We start from the raw sequence: 26,902 nt of genomic DNA on the forward strand, positions 1-26,902 counted from the left end.
AGTTTACAGGCAATTGAAGGGATTTTGACAGGTAATTTTAATCCAATAATTGTCACTTTCTCTGCGGGAGATCAGGTCCTAAAGTCATGGTGAATCTGGCAGGGATCCTGCCTGAACTCCAGCCTGGGACAGTAGAGGACCCACCCAGGAATCATCCTCTTAGCTCTCACCCAAAGGCACTGTAATAGAGAAGAACAAATCTGACTCCATATTGGATCTTTTCCTTTTCCTTTAACCCTCTGCTGTGTTTTCTAGGCTTAGTCTTGCTAGCTCTGCAACTTTTGTAAAACAATGTTGCCTTTAGGCTGAAATAAACAGAAGAGCCTATTCTCAAAACTCTGACCTTTAAGGATATTAACACTTTTGCACTCCTATAAAGATAACAAGTTGCAGAATAGAAAAAGTTTGTTTTGTTGCAGGTGTTACAGGAACACCATGATCTGACTCACGTGGACAGCTGCAAAGGATTCAAAGGACAAAGAAATCCGACACCAAGAAGTTTGCAACAACCAACCACAGCCCCTCCCATATTTACTAGAAAAGGAGCCTGAAGTCTGACTTGGGGAAGATGGTTCTCCAAGATATTAGTCTGCCATTATCTTGGTCTGCAGCTGTCTACGTAGACCAGGTCATAGGGCCTCTGTAAAACCTCTAAAAAAGCAAAAGTTATTTTCTATTCTGCAACTTGCTGTCTTTATATAAGTGCAAAAGTGTTAATATCCTTAAAGACCAAAGCCTTGAAAATAGGCTGTCCTGTATTTCAGGCTAAAGGCAACATTGTTTTACAAAATGTGCGGAGCTAGTAAGTTTAAGCCTAGAAAAGAGGGCACAGGGCTAAAGCCAAAAGGACAGATCTTCTATGGAGTCAGATTTTTTTCTTTTCTATTAAACTATATCCTATTTTGGTTTTAAGTTTATAAGAATAAAGTTTAGCCTTTTCCCGTTTTAAATTGTGCAATGTCAAGGAGCATTAATTGCATTCACAATGCTGTGAGACCAACACCACTGGTTTAGACAATTGCCTTCCTCAAACTAAAAGCTTGTATACAAAGCGCACCCCACATCCTAGCTCCCACAGCCCATGACAAGCCCTAATCCCCTTTCTCTCTCTATGTCTTTACCTATCCTGGAGGTTCCCTAACAATGAAATCATATAAAAGGTGGCTTTTTTTTCTCTCTCTGCCCACATATCTTACGTAGGGACGGGTGAATTTTTTGTTTGTTTCTTTTCACGTGAATTAACATTTTTGTATTTTGAAAGAAAAATCCAGATGGATTAAAGATGAGACGTACCAAATGAAGCCCTTTTAGTAACTCTGCACATAATCTCGTGGTAGGCACTGCTGTTCTAAGTGTGAAACCAGAGCCAAAAGGGAGATGCTTAGCTCTTCTTGTGGCAAATTAAAACCAAACCAAAGCAGAAAACAAAGGCCAAGAAAGACAGCTGGAAAGACAAACCACAGCCTGGAAAAAGCTTTCCTCATGACCCAAGGTCGGAGAAAAGCTTCACATCCCTGTGGTCCAAAAACCTCTTGAAGCCCAGTGTTCTGAACAGAAACAAAACACACACAGGCAGTTTCAACGACAGGCAGTGCAGGTGGCCGGTGTGTGCTAGAGATGCTCGACCTGTAAGGTGAGGACATAGGCAGATGGACAGACTGCAGAGACTGCATTGGCCACCATCACACTGGCAGGTCTTTAGCCTGGTGACAACCAGCCCTGGTGACAACGTGAGCAGGTAGAGGCCCCAGGAGGACCCCTGGAGGGAAGAGCAAATGGACGCTCCTCTCCAGCAGAACAAGGTGCAGGATACATCAAAGTGCCATAGGTGCATCCTTTCCCTAGCAGTGCTGATCCTTAGAGAAGATCCCACCAAAGTGCTTGCACAATTTTCAAAGATCATTTTTCTTCAGTAACATGAATTCAAAATAATCAATATGTCATCAAGGGATTTTCAGAAGTGACCTGCCCTGGGCCTGAAAAATACACACACATATATACACACATATACACATAAATATATACACACATACATACAGGAAAAGGACAGACAGACTGAAACACAGAGAAGCAGGGGAGACAGAGAAACAGAGAGGGAGACAAGACAGAGAGAGAGGCACTGAGAGCCAGAGCCAGAGAGAAGGAACACTGGAGCTGGTAATGAGTGGATCTCACGCACATTTTCACAAGTCATTCTGCATGTCAGAACCTGGTCTCAAAGTCCATCCACCTTCCAGGGGAGGGTGTGGGGATCACACAAGGGCGTGGGAACAGAAGGCAAAAAATAGGAAGCCATTGTGGGGCAGCCCACCCCAGAGGCCGAGATGGGACACTGGGCCTGTATGTCAACATGACAGAATGACCTAGGAGGTTGTACGCCAGAGCGGACGACGTCAGAGTTGTATTTAATTTCAGTCCCAAGACTGGGAGCTGGGAAGGAAGCAGCAAGGAAAGTGACTTTCTCTAGACCTCAGGGCAGAACCAGGCCTGTGTGGCATGTGCTCTGCGCTCCGCCAGCCCTCTGTGGGGTCCTTCCTTTGCTGAGTCTGTGCATGAGCTCCCTGTGATGCCAGCCCATGGGGGTGACCGATGCAGTAGGTGATTCTAGGTCTAGAGACAGGATGGCTTCTCTAGGAAGCAGGGGCCAGAATGATCCCCACTGTGCTGATGGGGGATTGGGGAGACCCTGAGAGGCACGTGGCTTGTCCAGGGTGATAGCACTGCTAAGTGGGGTTAGCCAGGTCTGAACCCATCTGTGTCCTCAGAGCTGCGGCCCTGGCTGCATCCAAGCCTCCCCAGGGCTATGGGGGGGCTGAGTTGGTGTCACTGTGTGTGGACATGGCATTGAGTGAGAAATGAGAGATTGGCAGCACAGAAAGGCCCTTGGGGAACTTTGTGTCAGGAGGAAGCTTGGGTAAGTGGACCCCAGGAAGTGACCTCACTTCTCTGGTAATAGAGCCCAACAGAATTTGGAACCGAAGTCACCAGGCTCCCCCTCTGTAGAGAAGTCCCTACTCAGCTCACTTGGTTGGAGACAGAGGCATGTTCTGCTGCATCCCAATATCCCGAGGCCGCAGCCCCTGGAAAGCCGGCACCGAGGGGCTGTACCAACGCTGCCGGCGCTGGGTCAGGTCTCACCCAAGGCGCCTCTGGCCTTTTGGCCAGAGAGACCCAAAGGAAACACAGGGAGGCCCAGGGCAGGCCCGCCCAGGCCGGGCCACCACTCAGATCCCACCCAGGTAGCCCCACGGCCCCGTCCCGGCTGGTGAAGGTGGAGCAGTCATGTTGGGGATGGGTTTCTGCCTCAAGCAAGAGCAGGTCAGAGGCCTGGGGGGCCGGTCACATCCACAGCCCAGGTCAAAGCTGGCTGGCTGGGATGTGGAGAGCTGGGGAAAGGTCCTGCTGCCCCAGGTGGAGCCCATGCATTCTGGGTATGTCTTTTCCCTCCCGGGTGTCTGAGCTGAACAAGGTCCCAGTCTGATCTGGCAGCAGAGGGTCGAGTGGACAGAATCAGGAGTGTTCCTGGCCGGGCAGGGCTCTGAGACTTCCAGGCCAGGTCAGCTGCTTGTCACTGTCATTGCAGAACCAGATACCACATATTGAACAGAAGCTGATGAATAAGAACACCAACGCCCCCTCCCCAAGGGAAGGGCTGTTGTGCCACTCTTCTGAGGGCCAGCGCAGGCTCCAGGTGAGTCTGGATATGGAGGGGTCCCCACCACCATGGCCCACAATTCAGTGGTGCAGGCCTCCGACACAGACATCACCCAGGGCTCCCCCCAGGGACCTGTCCGGGGCTGACGGGCAGCTCAGCACACCCGGCTCTGACCCGGAGCACCGTGCCAACCTCGCTGCAAGTCAGGTGGAGGATAAGGGGCCGCCGAAGCAGAGCCCAAAGGTCAGAAATGTAGGGCTGGTGCATGTGTGTAGGTGAGGGAGGGGTGAGGGCTGGGCCACACAGGGAGGTGTCCCCAGAGGCTACTGTTGGGACCAGAGCAAAGAATGGCCTCAGACCACCTGTCTGGAATAATTCAGTCACAGAACACATCCTGTGGGCACTTTCTGGGTGGGAGCTGTCTGGAAAGCTCTGGGAAGGTTTCTGTCCTTGAAGAGGCACATGGAAAGGGAGGCAGGTGGGTAAATTTTTCCTCTCACACAGCATGAGCTCTTCCACAAGACTTAAAACTCTCTCCACATCCAATAGTTACAGAGGAGGCAGGGGCAGGGGAAGATGTCAGAGACCAAAAAAAGGACGATCTGGATCCAGCAGGAGACCCCGAGCTCCCTCCTGCCGCTCCTGCAGCTCCTCCTGAACCTGCATCTGCAGCTGGACTGCTGGGCAACGGAGAACCAGTTCAGGCATCACCACCGCCTGGGGCAAAGCCCCTCTGCACCCACCCACACCTTCTTCTCCAAAATGTTCTCCAAAATCCCACCATCAGTCCCCTCCCCCTCCCCCTCCCAAACTTGACGTCCCTTCCACTGGAGATGTTTTTGTTTGGTTTTCTTTAGTTTCCTTTGTGTGTTTCACATCATTTATGGCATCCTTTATTTTTCTTTTTAGAGTTTCATTAATAAAATATAGACTTTTCCCCTTTAAATTGCGCAATTCAGGAGCATTAGGGGCATTCACAATGTTCTGCGACCATCACTATCATCTAGTTTCACACTATTTCTTTCCTCAAAGTGAAACCTTGGATCCAGAGCGCGCACTCCCCTCCCTCCTCACCCAGCCCCTTACAACCACAAGTCCTCTTTCTCTCTGCGTGTCTTTACCTCTCCTGGGTGTTCCCTGTCAATGAAACTTTAAAAAACGTTTTTGTGGTCCCTGCCCACATGTTTTAAGCTGGGGCTGGTGATTTTTTTTTGTTTTGTTTTCACTTGAAACAGCATTTTTATCATTTTAAGGGTATATCCAGGGGGATTAAAGATGTGATGTACAAAATGAAGCCCTTTTAGTAACTCTGAGCATAATCTCAGGGTAGACACTGCTGTTCCCCCTGTGACACCACAGCCAGAAGACATAAGGGAGATGCTTAGCTCTTCCTGTGGCAAAAACAAAATCAAACAAATCAAAAAATTAGCAAAAGCCCAGAAAACCTGCTTGAAAGACAAACCACAACCTGGAAAATACATTCCTCATAACCCAAGGTTGGAGAAAGGTTTCCTATCCCTGTAGTCCAAAATCCTTTCGAAACGCAGTGTTCTAAACAGAAACAGAACAGGCATGGGCAGTTCCAATGAGAGGCAATGCAGGTGGTCAGTGTGTGTTAGAGATGCTTGACCTCTCAGGTGAGAACACAGGCAGACGGAAACACTGCCGAGAGCACCGGTCACCATCACACTGGCGGGTCTTTAGTCAGGTGACAACCAGCCCTGGTGACAATATAAGCAGGCAGAGGCTCCAGCAGATGCCCCGGAGGGAAGAGAGAAGGGACGCTCCTCTTCAGGACAAGAGGGTGCAGGACGCATCAAAGGGCCACAGACGCCGCTCTTCCCCAGAAGTTCTGATCCTTACAGTTCATCCCACTAAAATCCTTACACATCAGTTCAAAGATGCCTTTTCAAGGGTGATCATCACAGCACTGGTTGAAACAGTCTGAATTAAAGCAACACTATTGTTGATGGAGAGGGGATGGGATCCATTCGTTCTGGTTCATGTGGATGAATGAATGCTGTGCAGTTGGAAAAGTGGGTGCCTGGTCTCTACCCAATGACAAGGGAGGCCTCAGGGTGGAAGTATGCAGACCCACTGTCTGCATCCAGGGTCCCATCTGCAAGACCACATATGTGTGAAATCAATACAGATGTAAATTGATCTAATGGTGAGTGTGTGAGAGACAGAGATGGAGAGAGACACACTGAGAGACACAGAGACTGAAGCATAAGCACCAAATCATTCAAGACAGTCACCTCTGTGGGTGGGAGTTACAAATCTCTTTTCTTTTAGGCAATATTTCAATTTTTCCTACTGTGTCTGTATTACTCTACTAATTCTAAAAGGATTAAAATCCTATCTTAATGTGACCCATTCATTACTCATCTATGGAGTAATTAAAATACACTTATCCTATTTTAAAAAGAATTTAAAGTCTTCTCAGGATGCAGTTCCATGTCAGCTCCGTGGCAGCCGAGGTTCTCCAGGAGGTCGTGTCTCTTCTGAATCAGCATCCAAAAGAGGTGAGGAAGAAGTACCAGACTTGGACACTGAAGACTACAATAGATGAGAGATTCTGTTGAGAGAAATTAAGACCTACATTCACAGAGAATAATCCCATATTCATGCAGCAGAAGGCTTCATTCTACTAAGATGACAATAGTCCACGAATAGATCTAAGGATTCAAAGAATGCCTACCCAAATCCCAGGTGGTGTTTTGCAGGAATTGACAATCAATCTAAAATTCACGTGGAAAATCCAGGGGCTCAGAATACATGAGTGAATCTTGAAAAAGAAGAACAAATTTCGAGGAATGGAAGTCAGATGGAACCCATGGTTAATACAAAGCATTTTAGGCTGAAGATACCTGAGATTCAATAGAAGGAGAAGAAACCTGTCATGGAAGCCAATTCTCTCCTCTCCCTTTGCCCTATTAAGTTAGGTTGATAAAAACCTTTAACGTTCACCATTTAACATGGTAGTTACTTTTCTGGTTGGCTCCTGCGTGTGTATAAATAAACCGTTTCTCTCGTTCATCTCCTCTTTACTTCTGTGGGCCCTTTGGGAGGGACTCTGGATGATGGGGACCTGCTCTTTTCTCACCTTCTTTAGTGACAAATTTTGTCCATGGTGAAGTGCTTAAAAAAAGAAAAGGCTCATTAGTTTTGAGTCAGATTTGGAAAATGTATACCTTTGGAGACCCCCTCGAGGAACAAGGGGGTTCAATACTGCTGGGAGAATTTACTTGTCCAAATGGCTAACAAGACGCTATTTGCTTTTTTTTTTTTTTTAAAGATTCTTACCCTAAAACAAATACCCTACCTAAACCTCTTGGATGATCAAATAGAAAGAAAAAAGGAGAATCATGTCTGGCCTAAGAACACTTCCTTAACAAAGCGGAAGGACACAATCAGATTCAGAACAAAAATTAAAATCCATTTATACCATCAACCCTCCCACTCTTTTGTACACTGTCCTCATGTAATCTGCCAGATGGAGCCCTGGAGAAGGCCCTTTGCCCGGAACTCGTGCTCATTTTCAGAACTCTGTGAAGAGGGAGGTTGGTCCCCAGGGCCTGAGAGGGGCTATTTGTGAAATCTTCTCTGCTGAGACCCAGCGGACTGAAGAGAACTGTGTGCTCTGAGGGAGAGAGAGCACACCGAGCCTCTGTGGAGGCATCTCTGAGATCATCCCAAAGGCACACAGCTCTAACTCTGGACATGGGAATTTTTGATTGGCATCTTAGTTGGAAATCTCCTCCTGGATAGAAGCAGATTCAAGATGTTGCAATTGGATGGGCAGGTCGGCCTCTCGAATTTGTCGATGAGGAAGACACGATATTCTCTGCAGAAGTAGGAACACCCATCCCTGCTCTGCTGACTTTATCTACAGAGAAACAGAGATGCGGCTCTAGGGGGAATTAAACACCCACCAGCCCTTCTTACCGACGTCAACGTCCCCACTTTATTCTCCTGTCAGGTCTCTGCACAAAAACTGTGGCTCAGCCCCAAATATCACTTACCCATCACCCTGAAACACTCTGTGTCTGTGAGCAACTCGAGCATTAAGGACTGTGACCGTTACTGTCAAATCGTTTCCCCATTTCAGCCCGTCTCCCGCCATCATCCCAGCCCAACCTCGGTGTCTCTCTCCAGTTCTGCAGCACTCATCTCACTGGCTTCCCATCAGGTTACCTTGCCCTGCTTCCATTGCTTATTCCCCATATGTTACCCACAGCGGTCTTATTAAAGTATGAATCAGATCAATTTGTTCCACTTTGCAAAATACTCTCGTGATTTTCCATTGTATTCAGAAGGATATCCGGAGTCCCTACCAAGGCCCTGTGTGATCCGGTCCCTCACCCGTCTCTGCAACCTCAGTTCTCACCGTTCTGCTCCAGCCCATCTTCCCCGCCCAGATGGTCCCCACCAGGAGAGCTGTGTTTGTAACTCCAAGTCTCGTACTTACACTTCTCCCGGCCTGAGAGGCTTTTCTTGTCTGTTACCTATGTGGCTTATTCTTTTGCTTCATTCAGGACTTTGTTCAGATTATTTTACCCTCAGAGAGGACTTATCTGATCACATTATTTAAAATAGCACGCACATATTTCCTCTTCAAACATTTTCTCTCCTAATATGTTTTAGGTTTCTTTGTGGCAATTATTGGTACTTGGCAGTACATAAAATATTTATTTGCTTACTGATTTATTGCCTACCTATCTTACTAGACCTATATTCACGGAATCTCAAATAAATGCTTTAAGCAGTAACTTTCAAACCTCCTTTAAATGAATTCTTTTATAAGTTGAGAATTTCAGAAGCTTCCATGTGTTGCTTAGGGGAAAAAAGAGAAATGATTCAGTTTGAACTAGGTTATTAAGGACCTGGGAGTTGGTTATTTATTTTATTCATAGTAGTGTATATCTGTTAATCCCAAACCCCTAATCTAGCAAAAGACCGAGCTGATTAGTATGTATAAATTTTTTTCCTTTTAAAGTTGGATTGTTTGAGATCTCTTTTCTTCTTTGTTCTTTTTCTTTTTTTAAAAAAGAATTTTTCTTATTATTGTTTTACATTGAGGTACTGGGAATTGAACCCAGCACGTACTCTACCCCATGAACTATACCCTCCCCTCCAAAGACAATTATTTTTGTACTTTGACAATACCATACTGAATTAATAATTTTTTACTCCATTTTCCCTTCAGAGAGTTTATAACTGAGGGAGAGTCAGAGGAAGCCCTGGGCCAACCCGTCCTACTCAGCGGTTTACTACACAGCAGAAGAGATTGGCTGTCGCCAGGCCCAGCTCACCTTTCTGCACTTAGGGCCGACTCAGGCCACTTCTCTAAACAGCAGCGTGTTAAAAGCAGCAGAAAGCCAACTAGCGAGCAGCAATGACAAAGCTGACTTACCTGCAGTTGGATAACATCTGCTCTGAAACCAACCTCTTAAAGCTTTTCTTCCTATTAGTGGATGGTTTTCAAAAATATTCCCAAGGAGATTAATCTCACTCTAGTATTCTGGATTTCTTGGGCCTTCTATGACTTTAACTGCAGGCTTGATTTTCTGCACAACGTCTGCATTGAAGCCAGGCAGAAAACGTGAACAGACCCTGCAGGCCACGGCTGACGCCTCCGGTCAAAGCATCCTTGTTGTGCAGAGCCTACGTTCATGGGACCATTTTCATTACTGCTGTAATTAGTTCTCATCCAAGTGTCCCACCGAAAATGTTTCTAGTTGGAAGGTGGTCTGACGCAGATGAGCAGTGGGGATGTGGGATGCAGATGGCAGACAGACTGCAAGGAGAGAAGGGAAATGTTTCCTCAGGCTTCAGTTGGGAAGATTTATAATTTTCATATGGACATTAAACTGGGTCAGGCTGAAGCGCCGTTTGCTCTAAGACGGGGTGATGTACACGTATCCCTACAACTTCTAAAAAATATGTTGAATTTGGACGTGACAGCCTAGGGGACAGACAGCTTAGAGTGACACCTACGTTCCAGGATGCCTATGATCTCGGGCTCACAAAGAGGAAAAGAAGACACATATTTTGCCTGTGTAGTTCTATGTGACATTATTTGGACCCTTGCCGGATGGTGTAAGATCAGAAATCATGTAGTCTTTCTTACGTCGCAAAGACGACAATTCTTCTTGATGAGTCAGCAGACTGTTTCCAATGGCCCGGGGTCTGTGCCAGACATTAGCTGTCTAGACAAATACCACACAGCCCCCCATCCCTCAAGGAGATCACAGTGTGTCGTGGAAGAGACAAATTTAAATAGGTTTTCAAAACAATGTGGTAAGAGTCACTTGGCATCATGTATACTGTATGTTCAGAGGGGCTCTTGCACTGCCTGGGGCAGGGTTCTAGAAGGTAGGGAAGGTGTCAGAGAGGAAATGCTTTCTGCACTGACATCTGAAGGATTCCAGCAAATCTCTAGACCAGGAGGGTGCGTGGTGGGGACGGGATTCTCAGCAGCTTGCGTGTCTCGTGCAGAGGTCTGGTCGTGTCTAAGAGCACTTTGCACTTAGGGAAGGAAGGTCAGTGAGGCTAGAGGCTGTGGGGAACTAACGGAAGCTGAGGCTAAAAATAGCAGCAACTAGGTGTGACGTTAAATCAGGGAGCGTGGACTTCCTCACATACGCAGCAGGGAATTCTTTGGGGTTTTAAGGAGGAGAGTGACACAGATTAGCCATTAAAAGTGAGCAAAGTGGATTGTTCACTCTAAAGAACAGCACTGGGGAGACTAGCAAGGGGTGTGAATTAATGCAGTGGGGAGCGAGGAGCAGGGACTTAGTTGGGGGACATTAAGGAATAGAAATGTAGTACTGACGGGGGTGAGGGAGTGGAAAAGTAAAGGAAAACTCCCAAATGTATGTCACGGAAAACAGATGGGATAGTGATGCCATTGTTTGAAGAAGTAAACCTAGTTCTGAGCGAGTGTAAATTCAAACACACAAAGCTTGAGATTTATATGGGCTAATCAAGTGGGAATGTCTACTTGTCAATTATAAGTATATTTCTGGGACTGAAATGAAATGTCCTTGCTGGAAAAGATTTGACAGTTAATCAGTGGACAGAGAGCAGTTGAAGTCACGGGAATAAATGCCACCCACTGACAGTTTATCAAAGAAAAGGGAAGGTGGGCACTTCTGGTTCAGAAAATATGGCAGACTGGAAAATTGAAGACCCACTCACTAAAGACACATAAAAACGTAGGACACAATGCCGCCAATATTTTCTTGTTTTTTTTTTTTTTTTTACAAGCACATTTATTGTGGTATGATTCCTGTATAGTAAATTACACATATTTCACATGTACTATTTGATGAATTTGATAGATGTCTACACCCAGAAAACCATCATCGCAATCAAGATAGCTAACATTTCCATAACTCTCCAAGAGGGACATTTTTCCAATTACCATATTTATCCCTTCCCATCCCCTTCTCTCCCTGGTAACCGTAGGTTTGTTTCTCTATGTCTGTGGGTCTGTTTCTCTTTTGTAGTTAAGTTCATTTGTGTCTTTTTTTCGATTCCACATATAAGTGATGTTATATGGCATTTTTCTCTTTTTCTGGCTTACTTCACTTAGAATGACTATCTCTACATCCATCTATGTTGCTGCAAATGACATTATTTTGTTCTTCTTAATGGTTGAGTAGTATTCCTTTGTATAAATATACTACTACATCTTTATCTAGTCAGCTGTCGATGGACATTTGCGTTTTTGCCATGTCCTGGCTATTATAAATAGTGCTGCTGTGAGCATTGAGGTGCATGTGACTTTTTGAATTAGAGTTTTCTTCTGACATATGCCTGGGAGTGGGAAGGCTGGATCATGAGTTAAGTCTATTTTCAGTTTTTAAAGGAAATTCCATACTGTCTTCTCTAGTGACAATGCAGCCCTTTTTGTGAAAGCAGAGCCATGCTCAGAAAGTAACGGGTATTTCTAGGGGCCAGATATGAAGCACAGTGAGTGTGGCCTGTTCAAAAATCAAAGGACAGTCTGCCAGGGCTGGAGAAGAGTGACAAGGGAAGTGTGGTACAGGTAGGTTTCAGACCACATGGGGACCTGACAGGCTGGGATAAGGAGCCTGGACTTCTATTCATCCCTTGGTAACCATGGGGCACTGGTTTCAGGACTCCCCCCTGAAGTCAACATCCATGGATGCTGACGCCTCTTGTATAAAATGGCATAGGACTTGCATGGAACTTATGTGCACCCTCCCATGTACTTATATATTTACAAACATTTTTTATTGAGTTATAGTCATTTTACAATGTTGCATCAAATTCCAGCTTACAGCACAATTTTTCAGTTATACATGAATATACACACACATTCGTTGTCACATTCTCTTTTGCTGTGTCCTCCTGTTTACTTCAAATCATCTCTGGATTACTCACTGTATCTAATACAACATGAATGCTATGTAAGTAGTTGTCAATGAATGGCAAATTCAAGTGTTGCTTTTTGAAACTGTTTTTTCACGAATATTTTCAAACCACAGTTAGTTGAATCTGCTGGATAGGGAGCCCCTAGATACGGAGAACCCCCAAGCTCTTCCTTTTCACCTCCTAAATTTCCACTACAAGCACTGAAGTGGTCCAAACATAGAAGAGCGCCATCTACCTGCTGGAAACCCTGAGGAATTCCTTCAGCTTATGTAGCACAGGAGAGAAAGTATAGGGACAACTAGTGGGAAAGGACAGGCCTGCCTGGAGAGGAAGGAGGAAAGACCGCAGTGGAAGCCAGCTCGCACCCTTACTGGAGCTAGCTGATAGCAGTGAGGGACGCCGAGGAACTGGGGACACGTCACGTGGGGGGCAATCCTGGCCGCCAGATGCAGGGTTCGCATAGCTGGGACCAAGTTTGCAAGATCAAAATAACAAGGGGGGAGAGGGGCTGCCTCAGTCCCGGGATCCTGACAACAGCCGCAGCGCCATGACCCCAGCTATTGCGGCTCCCCTAGTAAGCCAGAAAAAGGAAACTCTGAGCCAAGATATTGCAGATTCCACCGCAGCCACACGGATAACTAGATCTCTAAGCTGACAAAATGTAACCACCAGAAACAGGAATCTTTCCTTTTCTCTTCATTTGGACCTTTGGACAGGGAGCCACACATCTCTGACGGGAACCACCTTTAATCCGATAGAGAGCTCACTTTTTCAGGAATAAGCATGGAGAAAAAGAGTGGGGTGATGGTTTAAAGCGGAAGTCAAAGCGGAAGCCCATCTGAGAAATGGTAAAAACATGCATCTCAATGAATCCGAGTTAAGGCGAAAAGAAGGGGAAGGTTAAGTAAATCTCTATCCACCAGAAAAGACTAGCCAGTCATAAAAAGACAGCACTTTAAATCAAGAAAACTTTTTTGGTTTTTTGGTGATGAAAAACAATGCCATATTTTAAAACAAGGCTTGGGCCATCAACAAAACCCTGAGAGTTGTTGAGGAGGAGAACATAAAGCTTCATATAGACATGAAAGTGTTCCAAGTCCACTTCTCGAAAAAACTTAGCCAATCATGTGTCCAGTTGATTTGAAAATCCTGATAAGTAAATAACTCAAAAGTGGGAAAGACATGGTATTAAATAGTGGTAGTGAGCAATGAAATCCAAGAAGTTTATAGCTATATTTCATTGTTAATATAACAAACTGGAAGCAACTGTCTAAACATAGTAACTGGAGGACACATACACACACACACACACACACCACACACACAATCTGGAACAGCAGAGAGGTAAAATATGCTAAATTTATCATTATTGAGGAACAGGATCTAATAGGATTATTTCAGTTTTGATAGTGTTATAGGAATACTGGTCCAATTACATATAAAGTTATGAACTTAGAGATGATTTATAAAAATTTAGAGAGAATTTTCATTAAAAGGCAATATAGCTTCCAAATCATTGAAGAGAAAATTAACAATAAAAAAATTAATCAATCCAGCTAATATGGAGTAACAGAGACCATATTTACCACCCTAAAATAAACCACAAAATGGATACAATATATGAAGCAATGATTTTTAAGAGAGGTGAAAACGATCATCCACTAGGACCCTGTCCTGCCACCACTATACCGAGGCTGCTAGGCCTCCTACTGCCATCACCAATAATGTCCACCAAGAGGTGACATTTCCTTCCTCTGCTCCTACTGCAGAGCCAGTCCTGAGCAGTCCTTTTGCAGGTTTTGGCAGGCAGCTCCCAGAAGTGCTCTCGTGGACCTTGGTCCCTTTTGGCCACCAGCAAAGGGATCAAGGATGAGCAGTGAGCCTCCTTACTCATCCAAGCTCTAGGAACCTATCTAATTTCTGAGCAGGGCTTCACTCTTCTCTGCTGTCTGGTACTCTCTGCCCGGCTTCCCGTGTCCCCAGTTTGGGCAGCCTGCACGCTGGCCACAGCCCATCAGAATCTGTTCCCCCGCCAAGAGGCAACGTGTGATCTTGAGTAGGGCTCCAGGCCTCTGGAGCAGCGTGGCTTGGACTGCGTCCTGGCCCTGGGTGCGCGAGCTCCATGTCCTTGGTTGAGTCAGTTAACATCTCTAAGCTAAGTTTCTTCATCAGTAAAATGAAGACATATCAATATGGAAAAATAAAGTCAGAATCGGGGGGGAATAAATTTCTAGTGACTGAAGATTTTTTAATTTTGAATTATACAGCAAAAGACATCATACAAATTTTACTACTTCATAATTCTAAAGGACAGCTTCTACTGTTAAAACTAATGCATGCACATACACACAAACACACGTGCAGACGCACTGACTCTGGCCCACATACATTCCCTACACACACACGTACATGGACTCATGTACCACACACACACATAGCATACACACAACCACACACATCCCCAGGCGCGTGCGCGCACAGCCACACACACACTCACAGTCATGTACCACACAATTCCCCAGGTGCGTGCGTGCACACACACACGTCATACACACCTTTGGCGTTATTCTAAATCAATTTACAATTGAGGGTCTCAGTGTCCATTGTTTTATCCGCTCAGAAGATCCTGACTTCGGACCGTGAAGCAGGAGCCCCTCCTCTCTGGAGATGGTCTTTGCCACTTACAGTCTCAGTAGAGCCAACATAAATGCTCTGGACCCTTGGAAGTGCAGGGCCAGAGCATACCTGGGAGCTCACATTCTATATATCTAAACATTTTAAGTGCAGTAGGTTCTAAAGTCCTGCCTTTACAAATATACATTCATTATAAGGGGGAAGGCCAGGTTCAAAATTAGAACTACCAGACTCAGGGGAGTCCTGCAAAGAAAGTGAGCGTGTGGGGAGAGCTGATTCCCAGACTCTGATCACTAGCCTGACCCTTTTCTTCCCAATGCTGGGTCCATCCCTTGCCATAAGTGGCCTTGGATGTGCACAGGGGGACACTCAGATTTCACGTCCGGGCTCTGCCTATAACCTCCATGCAAACAGCTGCCCTTTGGCCTCTCTGTGAGTCCTGGGAATCTGAACTCCGGGGAGAGCCGGTGCAGGCACTAGAAATGGGTCAGGGGCTGCTGAGGCAGGGCATTCGGCGTCCTGGGTTTCTAGAGCATGGGATGGAGCCAATGACCATGTCCCCTTGGCCTTGCTGACTCCACCCGATGGAGGGCGTGGCCAGAGGAAGTGTCAGGGCCAGGGGAACCTTCTGCAGTGCAGGACCCAGGGCAGCGGGGGGCCCGGGTCTAAGGAGAGAAGCCCTAAGGAAAAGTCTGTGGAGGCTGTAAGGTACCTTCATTCCCATTAATTAAAAAAAACAAAAGCTTACCACAGGCGTGCGGGGGAAGGATTTTGTTATAACAAGGGAAGGCACTTGCCAAGGTCTGGCCATAGAGGGCTGCTGGGTTTGCCAGGTTGAAGAGGAACCGAGAGGCCGTTTGCCTCCCCTGGGTCTAGACACTGCTTGAATTCTTCCAGGTGACACTTAAATGCAGTGAGACATGGAACTCTCTAAAGTTGTTAAAATATTCATGGTGAGCCATTCAACTCTCTCCTCATTCTTGGTTACGAAAGCACGATAAACACAGGTGGGAATCTCATCAGCCTGTTGGTTGGTTCACTGTCCATCTGGCGCCCCCTCTTGTAGGAGCCTTTATCACATCACCCAGGGCTGACCCATCTCAGGATCACAGCTGATTTTCCACAGGTGGCACCACTTGCTGGTGACACGAAGGAAGCATGTTAGCCACCTCCCAAACTCTGAGGCTTCTCCTGGGAGGAGCCTGCAGACACCCAGTCCAGCCTCTGCACAATGATGCTCCTCAGTGTCACTCCCGGCTTGCTGCCCTGGCCTCTAGCTCTGGCCAGAACCTCGCTGAATTGTCGATAAATGTCCCCCATGCACCACGTCTAAGCTTGGGGTCCAGAGGTGACCATGGTTCTTATTTTCTTCCCATCGATGGATTGTTTGATCTTCATGTAATCGTGTTGGCAGGAAGGCCAGTACCGCCCTCTTGAGGCCTCCCCGAGCCGCCTCTGTCTATAACTGTCCTAGCGCCCCAGGGGATCGGGTCTGAAGCCTGGCACTCAGACACGAGGATGACAGCTGGAGAGACAGGAATCCACTCCTGCTGTGGCTTCTGCTGAGGCTCGATGTGGCCATACAAACGGATCCCACAGGCCCTGACTTCACTTGACTCGCTGCAGGGATGCTCCCACACTGCCCCATTCCCCCCAGAGACCGAGGGCTTTCTGCTTGTTCCCGAAGGCCCCACCCCCGAGGGGGCACTGGGTCCAGTGGAGCGTCCAGCCTGGTTCCCCGCCAGCCCTTAGGGCTTTGGTGGGGCCTGGAACATCAACTACCCTCCCCTTAGGGGCCCGTTTGTCCTTTCCAGCCAACAGACCTAGGTCATAAGCACTTTAACTCACCTGAGGGTGTTTTCCTCACTTCAGGGGCAGTGAGGACGGGGCTTCTTCACACTCCAAGTGCCCCAGGTCTGGATGCAGACAGTCTGGCTCTCCCCCAAGTCCTGCAGTTCCCGGCCACACCTGCTGCTGGTCACAGTCTGTGCTGTGTTCTCTTCCAGGACAAGGGGTGCACTCTGACCCCCGCCCCGCCCCCACCAGCGGTGGCAGAGGCGGCGGACAGGCAGGTGAGCTGGGGCCTGAGACCGTGCCCGCAGATCAGTGCCCCAGAGGCCGCTGGTGACTAGAGGGGCCACGGGGCAGAAGGCAGCATGGGATGGGAGGAGGAGGAAGGTTCAGGATAAGGAGATGAAAGGGGGAACGGATAGCACTGTGAGGACCTCGGCCATGAAAGGGAAGAGAAATCACAGTGACAGCTGGAGCGGTGTCGGCGTTAAAAGCTGCGGGCTGTTTTTTTTAATTTTATTAATTACCAATATATATTGACAGATTTCTTATTTTATTAAAGATTATGTTCCATGTCATATAACAGGATAGAGTATGTTATTATTTATTAAATAATACATAATAGAAGATATACTAGCATATTATCTTCTGTTTATTTATTAGCAGATAGTATATAATACATATGTAGGTGTTTATATACATAATATATAATTCATGCATCTATATAATATATAACCCATAACAAATAATGTAAGATTATGATTAATATATAATATAACAAGATTACATAACAATAATGATGTAATATTACCCATTGTATGTCTTGGTTCATGACACATTCTCATCTTAGGTGCCTGTCAGAGGTATTTATGTATTAAAATTAATATTATAAGACACAGTTATGAACCTATCACCCAGCATCATAACAGGAATATTGACAGTGACATACTGTGTCCTCTTTCCCTATCCTGCTCTTGGCCTCTTCTCACAGGAAGTAACCAGCATCCTGAATCCTGGCTTACCCTTGCCTTGTGTTACTTTCACACACACAACATTTAAGATCAGTTAAAACAAATGAACTGCAGGTACATGCAATGAAGTGGATGAATCACACACTCCATGTTAAATTGAAAAAGTAACCCCTAGAAGGTAGCCGATAGTGTGCTATGCTTTTAACTGTGTATATATATGTCAACTAAACTCACTGAATTAAGAACAACTACAGCTAGAGTCCAGGTGGGAGAGGGACAGATAAAAGGTGAGGTGAGCAGATTTGCTGCAGGTGAGCGAGTTCCTTTCCAGTGACATGTCATTCTCTCTGAAGCAGGAGGCAAGGCCATCTGCTGGGAGTCAGGGAAGAGACAGAGGGAAGGTTAGAGGTGTGCAGAGAGCAGAGAATGTTGACACCACTGAGTGATAAGTGGGGAAATGTGCTCACTAGAGAAATCCTGGAGGATTGCCTGGCAGCGGCAACATGGTGGGCATTGATTTGTAGTCTTGGAAATCTGTGCTGGGAGAGCCTGCTGCCTGCAGGCTCAGAACAAGTAGAGCTGGGTGAACCGAGATGGAAGTCGGCCTGGTGAGGAACTGAAAAGGTCAAGGCTCAAGGGGGTTTTGTCTGTCATAAAGAGAGTGCTGACTGTGGATGCAGAGCTGGAAGGTGGGGAAGTGGAAGTAAGAGGAACGTGGACAGGCAGGAAAGCAGAGGAGTCAGCGCATGATGCCCCAGTGAGGGTGAAGGAGGGCCAGGGAGGCTGGTGGAGAAGAAGCTGGACGGCTAGAGGTGGGCACTTAAAGGAGAGAGGCTGGACCTGGGGTGGAGACACGCCCGGGTATGAGCCCGGGGGTAGGGTGAATGGGGGGTGGCTGGCTCAGGCTGACGGAGAAGAAGACCCTACAATGACCATACTGGGTGGTGGAAGGAGAATGAACTTTGACGTCTTGATGGTAGGAGGCGAGGCAATACAGAGCTGGTGGTCCAGGTGCTCCTGACTGAGGCAGATGAGCAGGGAGGCCAGGGTGGCAGGCACTGCTAGGAAAGGATCTGGGTTTTCCATGTGCTCCCACGAGGGGAGGAGCAATCATCTGAAGGTGGAAAGTGAGCACAAGGAGGCCAACCCAGGCTCCTGATCAAACGGGGGTTGTGAAGGTGCAAAGCGTCAACTCCAGTGATGGTGGCCCAGGAAGCAGGGACCACGGGTGAAGTGAGGGGGCACTCAGAGAAGAGAGGGAGAAGAGTCTTCTGGGTGTAGGGGGAAGAGAGGCCCCAGGACAAAGGAGCACAGAGGCACAGTGATGAGGATGGACTGGCTCTATGGTGACACTGCAGGGATGGCTGGATCTTTGTCCTGAGGGCTTAGGTTGGGGGGACTACTGGCCTCATGAGGATCCCCCTCTCAGCAGCCTGGACAGAGGCTCTCGCTCCTGAGAGCTGTGTGGCCACCACTGTTCCCGGAGGGGCTCTGCCTCCATCTTCTCTTATCAGACTTTCCTGCCCAGCCCCCGACCGCCAGCGAGGGAGCCTGGGCCTCGCAGCTGTTTGCCGTGGAGGGACACAGGCTCCTCGGAGGAGCAGGCGGATCTTACTTTGCTCCGTAACCCAGGGCCTAGCAAAGCGCCAGCCCATGTGTGGGCCATGTAGGGGCTCGGATACTTACTATACTAACTCAAAGCAGTAGAATTGCAGAGCTGGAGGAAGTGACCACTGAGCTCACAGAGTTCACTGCCCACACCCCCATTCTACAGATGAGGAATCAGAGACCAAGCAGTGAAGCAGCCTTGGCCAAGGTCACGCTGCTCGTAAATGCTGGCCTGTGTCGGGCATGCCAAGTGATGAGCTGCAGTGAAGGGGCTGAGAGGGGTCTCTGGGGCCAGAGAGCTCGGGTTCAAGTCCCAGCTCTGCCATTTATTAGCCGTGTGATTAATGAATGTCCTTACCTTTAAAGTGGAACTCATAGTGGTGCCAACTCATTGGGTTGTCATGAACACAGCGTTCCTGGAACAGCAGGACAGAGTTCTGTAAGGGTTTGCTGTTGCTTTGGTTATGATTATTATCACCAAGTGAACCCTGAAATGAAGAACAAAGGCAGCAAGAATTTTTATTTTAAAGGAGTTTCAAATCCTCTGATGAATGCTTCATTTCATCTATTCAAGTTTTCATTTGACCCTTATTAACAACTACACAATGGATGACTTTTGAGGCAATCTTGCTTCATGTCTTTAATTCTCACTAACGACACAGGCTATTTAACAGGCAGCAGTTTCTTTTCCAGGAAGAGGGACAAAAAGTTAAAAATGACTCAGTGCCTCTCGGTCCCCAGTGAGTTGGTTGTGACCTGTCAACCCAGCTTTGGGGAAGTGCCCGCTCCCCCTGGGCCCACTGAGCTGCCCCGCAGCCTCCAAGGGGTGCCGTACCCCCACACGAATCCAGTCTCTTGGTTCCTATCTTTGCTTCAGATCCCTCAAGGACTGCCCATGCCCCAGGGCCCCATCTGCCCCACCAGCCTTGGCTGCTGGACTCCAGGACACCATCCTGGGTCTCAACCATCCCCTGTTCCTATGACCGCCCCACTACTCTACATTTTGTCCTTCAAGTGTGGGCTTCTGTGGCTCGCCACACAGCAGGGGTCTCCCCGTCCTCCACCTTGGGTAACTGCATCGTCCTGCACGGTGCCTAGGGAACCCGTGTGGAGGCAGGAAGAATACAGAACAACAGGTGCTCAGAGGGGCTGCCTTTCCCACTGCAGGGGCCCTAGAGAGCTTTCTCCCAGCTGGTTATTCACAGGCGCTGAAGCTGTGGAATCTCGATCTCACCAATTTAAAGGGCATCATCACTAATTACAAAAGCAATCATTTCTTCAGTAGCAAAAAGAGAAAAGACTTTGTGTTCCCCACCTCCAACTGTTTTCCTCCACCTTCAGATGTTTCTCATCTCTGGGCAAGGGTAGAATGCAACTCACAGAATATTATTTTTCAATGTCTTTTCCCACTCTGAAGATTGCTTTCCCAGAACCGATGAAGGCTAGAATGGTTTAGCTTCCCTGGACTGAGGATTCAGAGGCCTGGGGGGAAGGGGGGAGGGGGAGGTGAGATAACTCAGCAATATTGAACCTAACAGAGACATTAAAAGGTTCTATTCTAAACAGAAAGGAAGCAGGATGCTATAGAAACAGGAAAACCATAGTTGGAAATGCAATAACGAGTTGCAAGAGAATAAACATAAAGATGTAAAAATGAAAAAGGACATCAAAATAAAAAAAGTTGGGAATGGGAGAGGGGAGCAAGAAAATGTAGATTTTTTTCTTTCTTTTTTTTCTTCGTTATTCTTAGGATGTGTTGGAGCCTACGTGATTATCAGTCTAAAGGAAATAGATATAGTAATGGGCTGATATATTTGAAGAATAAGGTAACCACAAATCAAAAGCATACAATAGAGTCGCAAAAAAACCAAAAAGAAACAAACTCAAAATGGCTTAAAGACTTAAATATTAGACACGACACTATAAACTTCTCACAAGAAAACATAGGCAAAACATTATTTGACATACATCTCAGCAATGTTTTCGTAGGGCAATCTAAGCAACCCAAGCAACAGAAATAAAAGCCAAAATAAATAAATGAGACCTAATTAAACTTATAAACTTTTGCACAGCAATAGAAACCATAAGTAAAACTAAAAGACAACCTATGGAATGGGAGAAAATATTTGCAAAAGATGAGACTGACCATGGCTTAATTTCTAGACTATATAAATAGTCCATACAACTTAATAAGAAAAAAATAAACAACCAAATCCAAAAATGGGCAGAACAACTAAACAAGCAATTCTCCAATGAAGACACACAGATGGCCAATAGGCATATAAAAAATGCTTAATATCGTTCAATTATCAGAGAAATGCAACTCAAAACTACAATGTTATCATCTCACACCAGTCAGAATGGCCATCATTCAAAAGTCCACAAACCATAAATGCCGGAGAGGCTGTGGAGAAAAGGAAACCCTCCTACATTGTTGGTGGGAATGTAGTTTGGTGCAGCCACTGTGGAAAACAGTATGGAGATTCCTCAAAAGACAAAAAAAAAAAAAAAAAAAAAAGGCTTATCACCTAATCCAGCAATCCCACTCCTGGGCATATATCCAGAGGGAACCTTCATTCCAAAAGATACCTGCACCCCAATTTTCACAGGAGCACTGTTTACAATGGCCAAGACATAGAAGCAACCTAAACATTCACTGACAGATGACTGGATAAAGATGTGGTATTTAGATATAACAGAATATTACTCAGTCATAACAAAGAAGGAAATAAGGCCATTTACAGCAACATGGATGGAACTGGAGATTATCTCACTAAGTGAAATAAGTTAGACAAAGACAAGTATCATATGATATCATTTATATGTGGAATTTTTAAAAAAATGATACAAATGGACTTATCTATAAAACAAAAAACAGACTCACAGACTTATAAAACAAACTTAGGAGTTTGGGATTAACAGATACAAATTACTATATGTAAAACAGACAAACGACAAGGATTCACTGTAGAACACAGGGAAGAATATTCAGTATCTTGCAACCTATAATGGAAAAGAACCTGAAAAAGAATAGACTATGTATATGTACAACTGAATCACTATGCTGCATACCTGAAACTAACAAAACAGCTGTATAACTGAAACTAACAAAACATTGTAAATCAATCACATTTCAATTTAAAAAAAATTGATAAGCTCTAAATACCTTTATTCAAAGAAAATCTTGAACTCTTCCCTCTTACAAAATTTAAAATGGGTAGCTTGAGCAGGACCAAATTATACTGGATGGGCAGTTACATATCTTCTCCAGCACGTGGCCCATGCTACACACACATCGTGTTTTCCTACAGGTAAGAACAGCCCTGACTGCACAGCGAGCGACTCTTTCTGGGACAAGGGCCTCTGTGGCAGTGGCCTCCTTGTCACCGCTGCATCTCACCAGGAGGCCAGGGTTTTCAGAGGGGAGGGGACATAGAGCTCATACACTTCAAATTGACTTCCCGAAAAAACTATGGAAAAACCAAATTCACCTGCAGTGTAGGAAACATGAGCAGGGCCCCTAAGCAGACCGACAAGCCCAAAGTAAGATGGCCCGATGTTCAGATCGGAACCAGAACAAAGACCACCTGGCCCCAGTTAAATGACCACCACCTCACCTGCAATGAACTGCTCGTACTCAATGTCAGGGATGTTTCTGTTGAGACTTGGGAGGTCAAAGGAGTCGGACCAGGGATCGGGGCTCTGCCAGTGGTAGAGGTGGCCCCAAGGGAATAGCACCAGTACCGGCTCCTCCATCTTCAGCAGGGTCTTCAGGAGGAAGGCAATGTGGATGCAGACGTTCCTACGGAGGTTGAAGCCCTCTGGAGGGTTGAAGTCACACAGAAGGTACCTGGCAGGGAGCAAAGGAGAGCGGGTCTTCAGGGCCAGGCCTCTGCACAGGAATCCCGGCTTAGATAGAACAGATACAACGGGAATCCCTGCACAGCCCATGGCCTAGACTCCAGACACATTCAGCAGCTTCTGGTTTGTAAAGTGGAGGCACTGCCCACCCATCTCCATGTGGCCAATTACTTCAAGTCCGGGAGCAGTTGCGGAAGACATCTTGGCATCCGTCTAACACCACTAAGCACCCGACTAGCATCTGAGCACCCGTTCTCCAGGGGCTCTCAAACTTCTTGTTCTACAGAACCCTATACACTCTTAACAATTACTGAGAACTCCAAAAGGCTGCTATTTATGTGAGTTTAATCTATCACTATTTCCTGTGTTAGAAGTTAAATAAGAAGTTAGAAAAAGTGTATGAATTCACTTAAAAATATTAACAATCTACTGTATGTTACCATTAATACTCTTAAACAAAATATAATTCTATTTTTCAAAAGAAAAATCATTAGTGAGAAGAATAGCAGTGATTTTAATTTCTGCAAATCTCTTTTGGACTGGTGAGAGCTGAATTCTCCTATCTGCCTCTGCATTCCCTGTTTTGTGATATCGCAGGCCAGGTTTTCCCTGGAAAACCCCGCAGGAACTCGGGAGAGCAAGAGTGTGCAAAAGGCAGGTGACATCCCGGCGTTTCTATGAAAATGGTCTTGCACCTCAGGGGCCTTGGATACACTTTGATAACTGTTGCCCTATCCAAGGCGAGACTCTTCTACACAAGAGCCAGGCAAGGGTCCTGGATTCTGTAATGAGTTACCGCCACCACACCCCTCCCTTCTCTGTGTGTTTCTCACAAGCTCCATTACTGCAGATGAGGATGTAATCCTCAACTGGGGCCTCTAATCCCAGAAGACTGCTAACTTCAAGAGGGAGGGTCCCATCTACCATCCCTACACCCCGCATAGTTTATTTTGAGTCAAGCCCTAGATAACTGCTTATCGGCACTGACCCTTGTGTCTTTTTCCTGAGGTTGACTGAAGGAACCAACATCTGGATGGAACTGAAATTTCCCTGCAGATAAACAAGGCTGATAAGCCACCCCATTCCAACATCTGATTCTGGGGCTCTTCAAAACCCGGGTAAGGCCCCGCTTCATCTAAGATGGGTCCTCCGCCTGCCCTTCCCGGGGGGTTCTGGGAGGCCGCGGCCACCAAGGGCGACCCAGACTCGCGGCCCCAGCCCCAGGGCCTGAGGGGGAGGAAAGCTTGAGGCTGTGCCCAAGCCCTGCCCCGCCCCGCCCCAACACGCTCCCCGGCACCACAGCCCTCCCCGGCCACCGCCCCAACCCCGATCCCACCCCGGTTCATGTCCGCCGGCCCCGCCGACGGCGCGGACGTACGTTTACCGTCTGTGGGACGCCGCCCCAGACAGGATGTCGGCCGCCGACTGACCAGGCCAGAACTAGTCGCCCGGCCGAGCAAGCCGCCATCCCCAGCAGCAAGCACCGCCATGGTCCCGGGCAGCTGCACACTTCCGGAGCCCGCTACCCGCCCCAGAAGCGCACGCCGGCCCGCGCAGAGCGTGGCGCCTGTAACCATGGCAACTCCGCGGGGCCCTCCCCTAGCGCTTGCGTCGTGCGTCCTCCCGAGTCTAGTTGTGCGAGGGCAGAACTTGCGGAGCCAATGGGAGCCAGGGCGCAGCCAGGACGGGGGTGGGGGGAGGCTTATGGGACAGCTGGGCGGGGCCGGGGAGGGCAGGGCCGCGCGGAAGTCCTGACCTGCAGGTGGCGCCGGCCGGAGGCTGGGGCGTTGCTGCCACCAGTGGGCGGGGCAGCGGGGCAGCGGGGCGGGGGCACCCTCACCTGTCCGTGTGTGGGGATCAGCCTGGGCTCCGTGGCCTCCGCTTGCACCGGACGTGGACCCAGGCTACCGGTGGGCAAGATAGAGGACTGAGCCCAGGCACGCACGGCTGGCCAGGTAGGGCACCTGAAGTGCAGATCCGCCAGGCCCGCTGCCGGCCTTGAATACGCGCTGCTAGGCAGTTTCCAAGAAGACGGGATCTGTCATAAGAGGGGAGGTAGGGCTTGGGTGCCAGATGTCGGGTTGGGTGCAGTCTCACAGGAGAGCCACGGTGAGAGGGCGCAGAGCGGCCCCTGTGTTGGCGGGGCTAAGAGTTTGGGGTATAGGGTCGGGGTGGTGTGTGCCTTTCTCTGTGGTCTCCTCACTCCAGAGCAAGGGGCTCTGCTTCCCCCCTCCCCTCACTGCACTCCCTGCCTTCCCCAGCACCACCTGGGGTGTGGTCATGTCGAGGCAGGGAAGGCCCAGGGAAGGGGCTCATTCAGGGGCAGGGGCCACTCTGCAGGGATGCTGGACCTGACAGCAATGCAGTGCTTCGGAACTCCCCTGGGCTGGGTTTCTAACCAGTGGGATGGAAGGGCCTTTCCTTCCTGGGGTGCATTTGGGGGAACTAGATACGTCATGAATGTCAGCCCTGAAAATGGAGGCTGCGCTACATCCATTCTTGGAAAGAAAAATCAGGCCCTTCCAGCCCAGGTGACTCAGAAAGTCAGTCAGCAATGTTCGGGGTCCCCAGTTTAGGCTTTCAATTAGAGCTGAGCGGCTCAGGAGGCCAGATCCCTGTCCGTGGCTCCAGGAGTAGGCTTTCTGCTGGGGGACAGGATCCTCACAAACACCTGTGTCTTTGTGGGTCACTCCCCTCTGACAAGCTGGGAGGCAGGGTGCAGTTGTGGGAAATCGTGTTTCCATGAGGAGAGGGCCACCAAGTGGTGGGGGCACAGGAGACAGTGAGAAAGAGTCCCGCAGCCTTTCTGGAATCAAAAAACTGGCAAATGTGAAAAAGTGCATAATTTGTTTTATTGAACAGGCTGCTTATGTACGTTTGGAGGGCCAGGTTCAAGGACTCTGCATCCCTCCAGGACAATAGCCTCAAGAGAAGAACAGACAGAGCAGGAAGAGATGTGGGGTTTCTCCCAGGAATGAGGCAGAACAGGGATTTCTGCAGATTTGCAAGGAGACCCCGACCGCTGAGCACGGGGTTACAACCCCACGTGACCCTTGTCGTGTTTGGCTTGGGCTCTGGGTCTGGCCTGATCATGTATTCTTCCAGCTGAGTTCCAGAAATTCAGAGGGTAGACTTAGAGAGGCTGCGTTTGGAACCCGGTGTGGAGACGGAGGGTCCTTTATCCTGAGTCCCCTCAGCCTAATCACTGTAGCTGAGTTCCAACACCACCCAGGCCCCCAGGGTGGCCGTGGAGGGAGAGCAAGCCTGGCAGGTGACCCAGGGGTCCCACTGCTGTGCCCCTCCCTTATCTTTGTTCCCTTTCACCCCGGAAGGTGTGATTGTCTCATGTCATGGTGACAAGCCATCTCTCTTCTCTGTCAGGTGGGATCCCCACCCCCGCTCAGCCTTCTTTCTGCATGGATGCTGAAGGACCAGGCTCACTTGAAGTTCTGAGTTTGAGCAGTAAGGTGGAAACAAAGAAACCAATGGAAACAAAGAAACAAGTCATTGTGGCAAAGCTCCCCACCACAGAGAAGCTGCCCTGAGTGGAAGGGAGGGTGTGGGCATGCCCATTTGTTTCGTGTCTCCCAGTGCTCTTCGCTTTCTTATTGCAGACCTGCATGGTTACAACAAAATGATCTGCAAAACTGAAAATATTTACTCTCTGGCTTTTACAGAAAAGGCTGACCAGCCTCTGGTTCCCGTACCGGTCAACTGATTGGAGTACCTTTCCAGTTTGGAAACATCTGGGCAGGCCCAGGTTTGCAAAATTCTTTAAGAGTAGTTATGGAGTTTTGCTTCTAAACATTTTTATGGCTGTATACTTCTGAGCTGAGGTTGTGCTGTGTAATTCTGAGCCGGGATTTTCTCAAACTGTTTCTTATTTCTTATACCGGACACCCCTAAATTCCAAGGGGAATGGGATGTTAAGGAAGCCATGGAGTTTAGGAAAAAGATACAGATTTCATTTCCATTT

The 26,902-nt window shown here is 47.7% G+C and overlaps 1 protein-coding gene and 1 long non-coding RNA gene across 5 annotated transcripts; one reads left to right on the top strand and one right to left on the bottom strand.

Annotated features, from left to right (window-relative positions):
• Positions 1-17,015: 17,015 nt before the first annotated feature.
• LOC116661337 (GDP-fucose protein O-fucosyltransferase 2-like) lies at positions 17,016-24,550 on the bottom strand. 4 transcript variants are annotated; one of them, XR_004317220.1, is made up of 5 exons: positions 24,311-24,504; positions 22,683-22,915; positions 20,381-20,547; positions 19,424-19,553; positions 17,016-18,515 (listed from the first exon to the last, which is right to left on the bottom strand). XR_004317220.1 is itself a non-coding variant. In XM_032473233.1 (5 exons), the coding sequence occupies exons 1-4, from the start codon at positions 24,392-24,394 to the stop codon at positions 19,465-19,467; spliced, it is 396 nt and encodes a 131-aa protein (XP_032329124.1). In that variant the 5' UTR covers positions 24,395-24,550; the 3' UTR covers positions 17,016-18,515; positions 19,424-19,464. The 4 variants fall into 4 exon arrangements, 2 of the variants coding, with proteins under 2 accessions (XP_032329124.1, XP_032329123.1); XR_004317219.1 differs by having other exon boundaries at positions 24,305-24,480; XM_032473233.1 differs by lacking the exon at positions 20,381-20,547 and adding an exon at positions 23,915-23,976 and having other exon boundaries at positions 19,424-19,481; positions 24,311-24,550.
• A 106-nt stretch (positions 24,551-24,656) lies between these two features.
• LOC116661339 lies at positions 24,657-26,896 on the top strand. The gene is made up of 3 exons (XR_004317221.1): positions 24,657-24,881; positions 26,308-26,483; positions 26,604-26,896. It is a non-coding gene; the product is annotated as an uncharacterized LOC116661339 (long non-coding RNA).
• Positions 26,897-26,902: the final 6 nt, after the last annotated feature.

Source organism: Camelus ferus, chromosome 34 (genome assembly GCF_009834535.1).
Source record: "Camelus ferus isolate YT-003-E chromosome 34, BCGSAC_Cfer_1.0, whole genome shotgun sequence".
Classification (NCBI taxonomy): Eukaryota; Metazoa; Chordata; class Mammalia; order Artiodactyla; family Camelidae; genus Camelus; species Camelus ferus.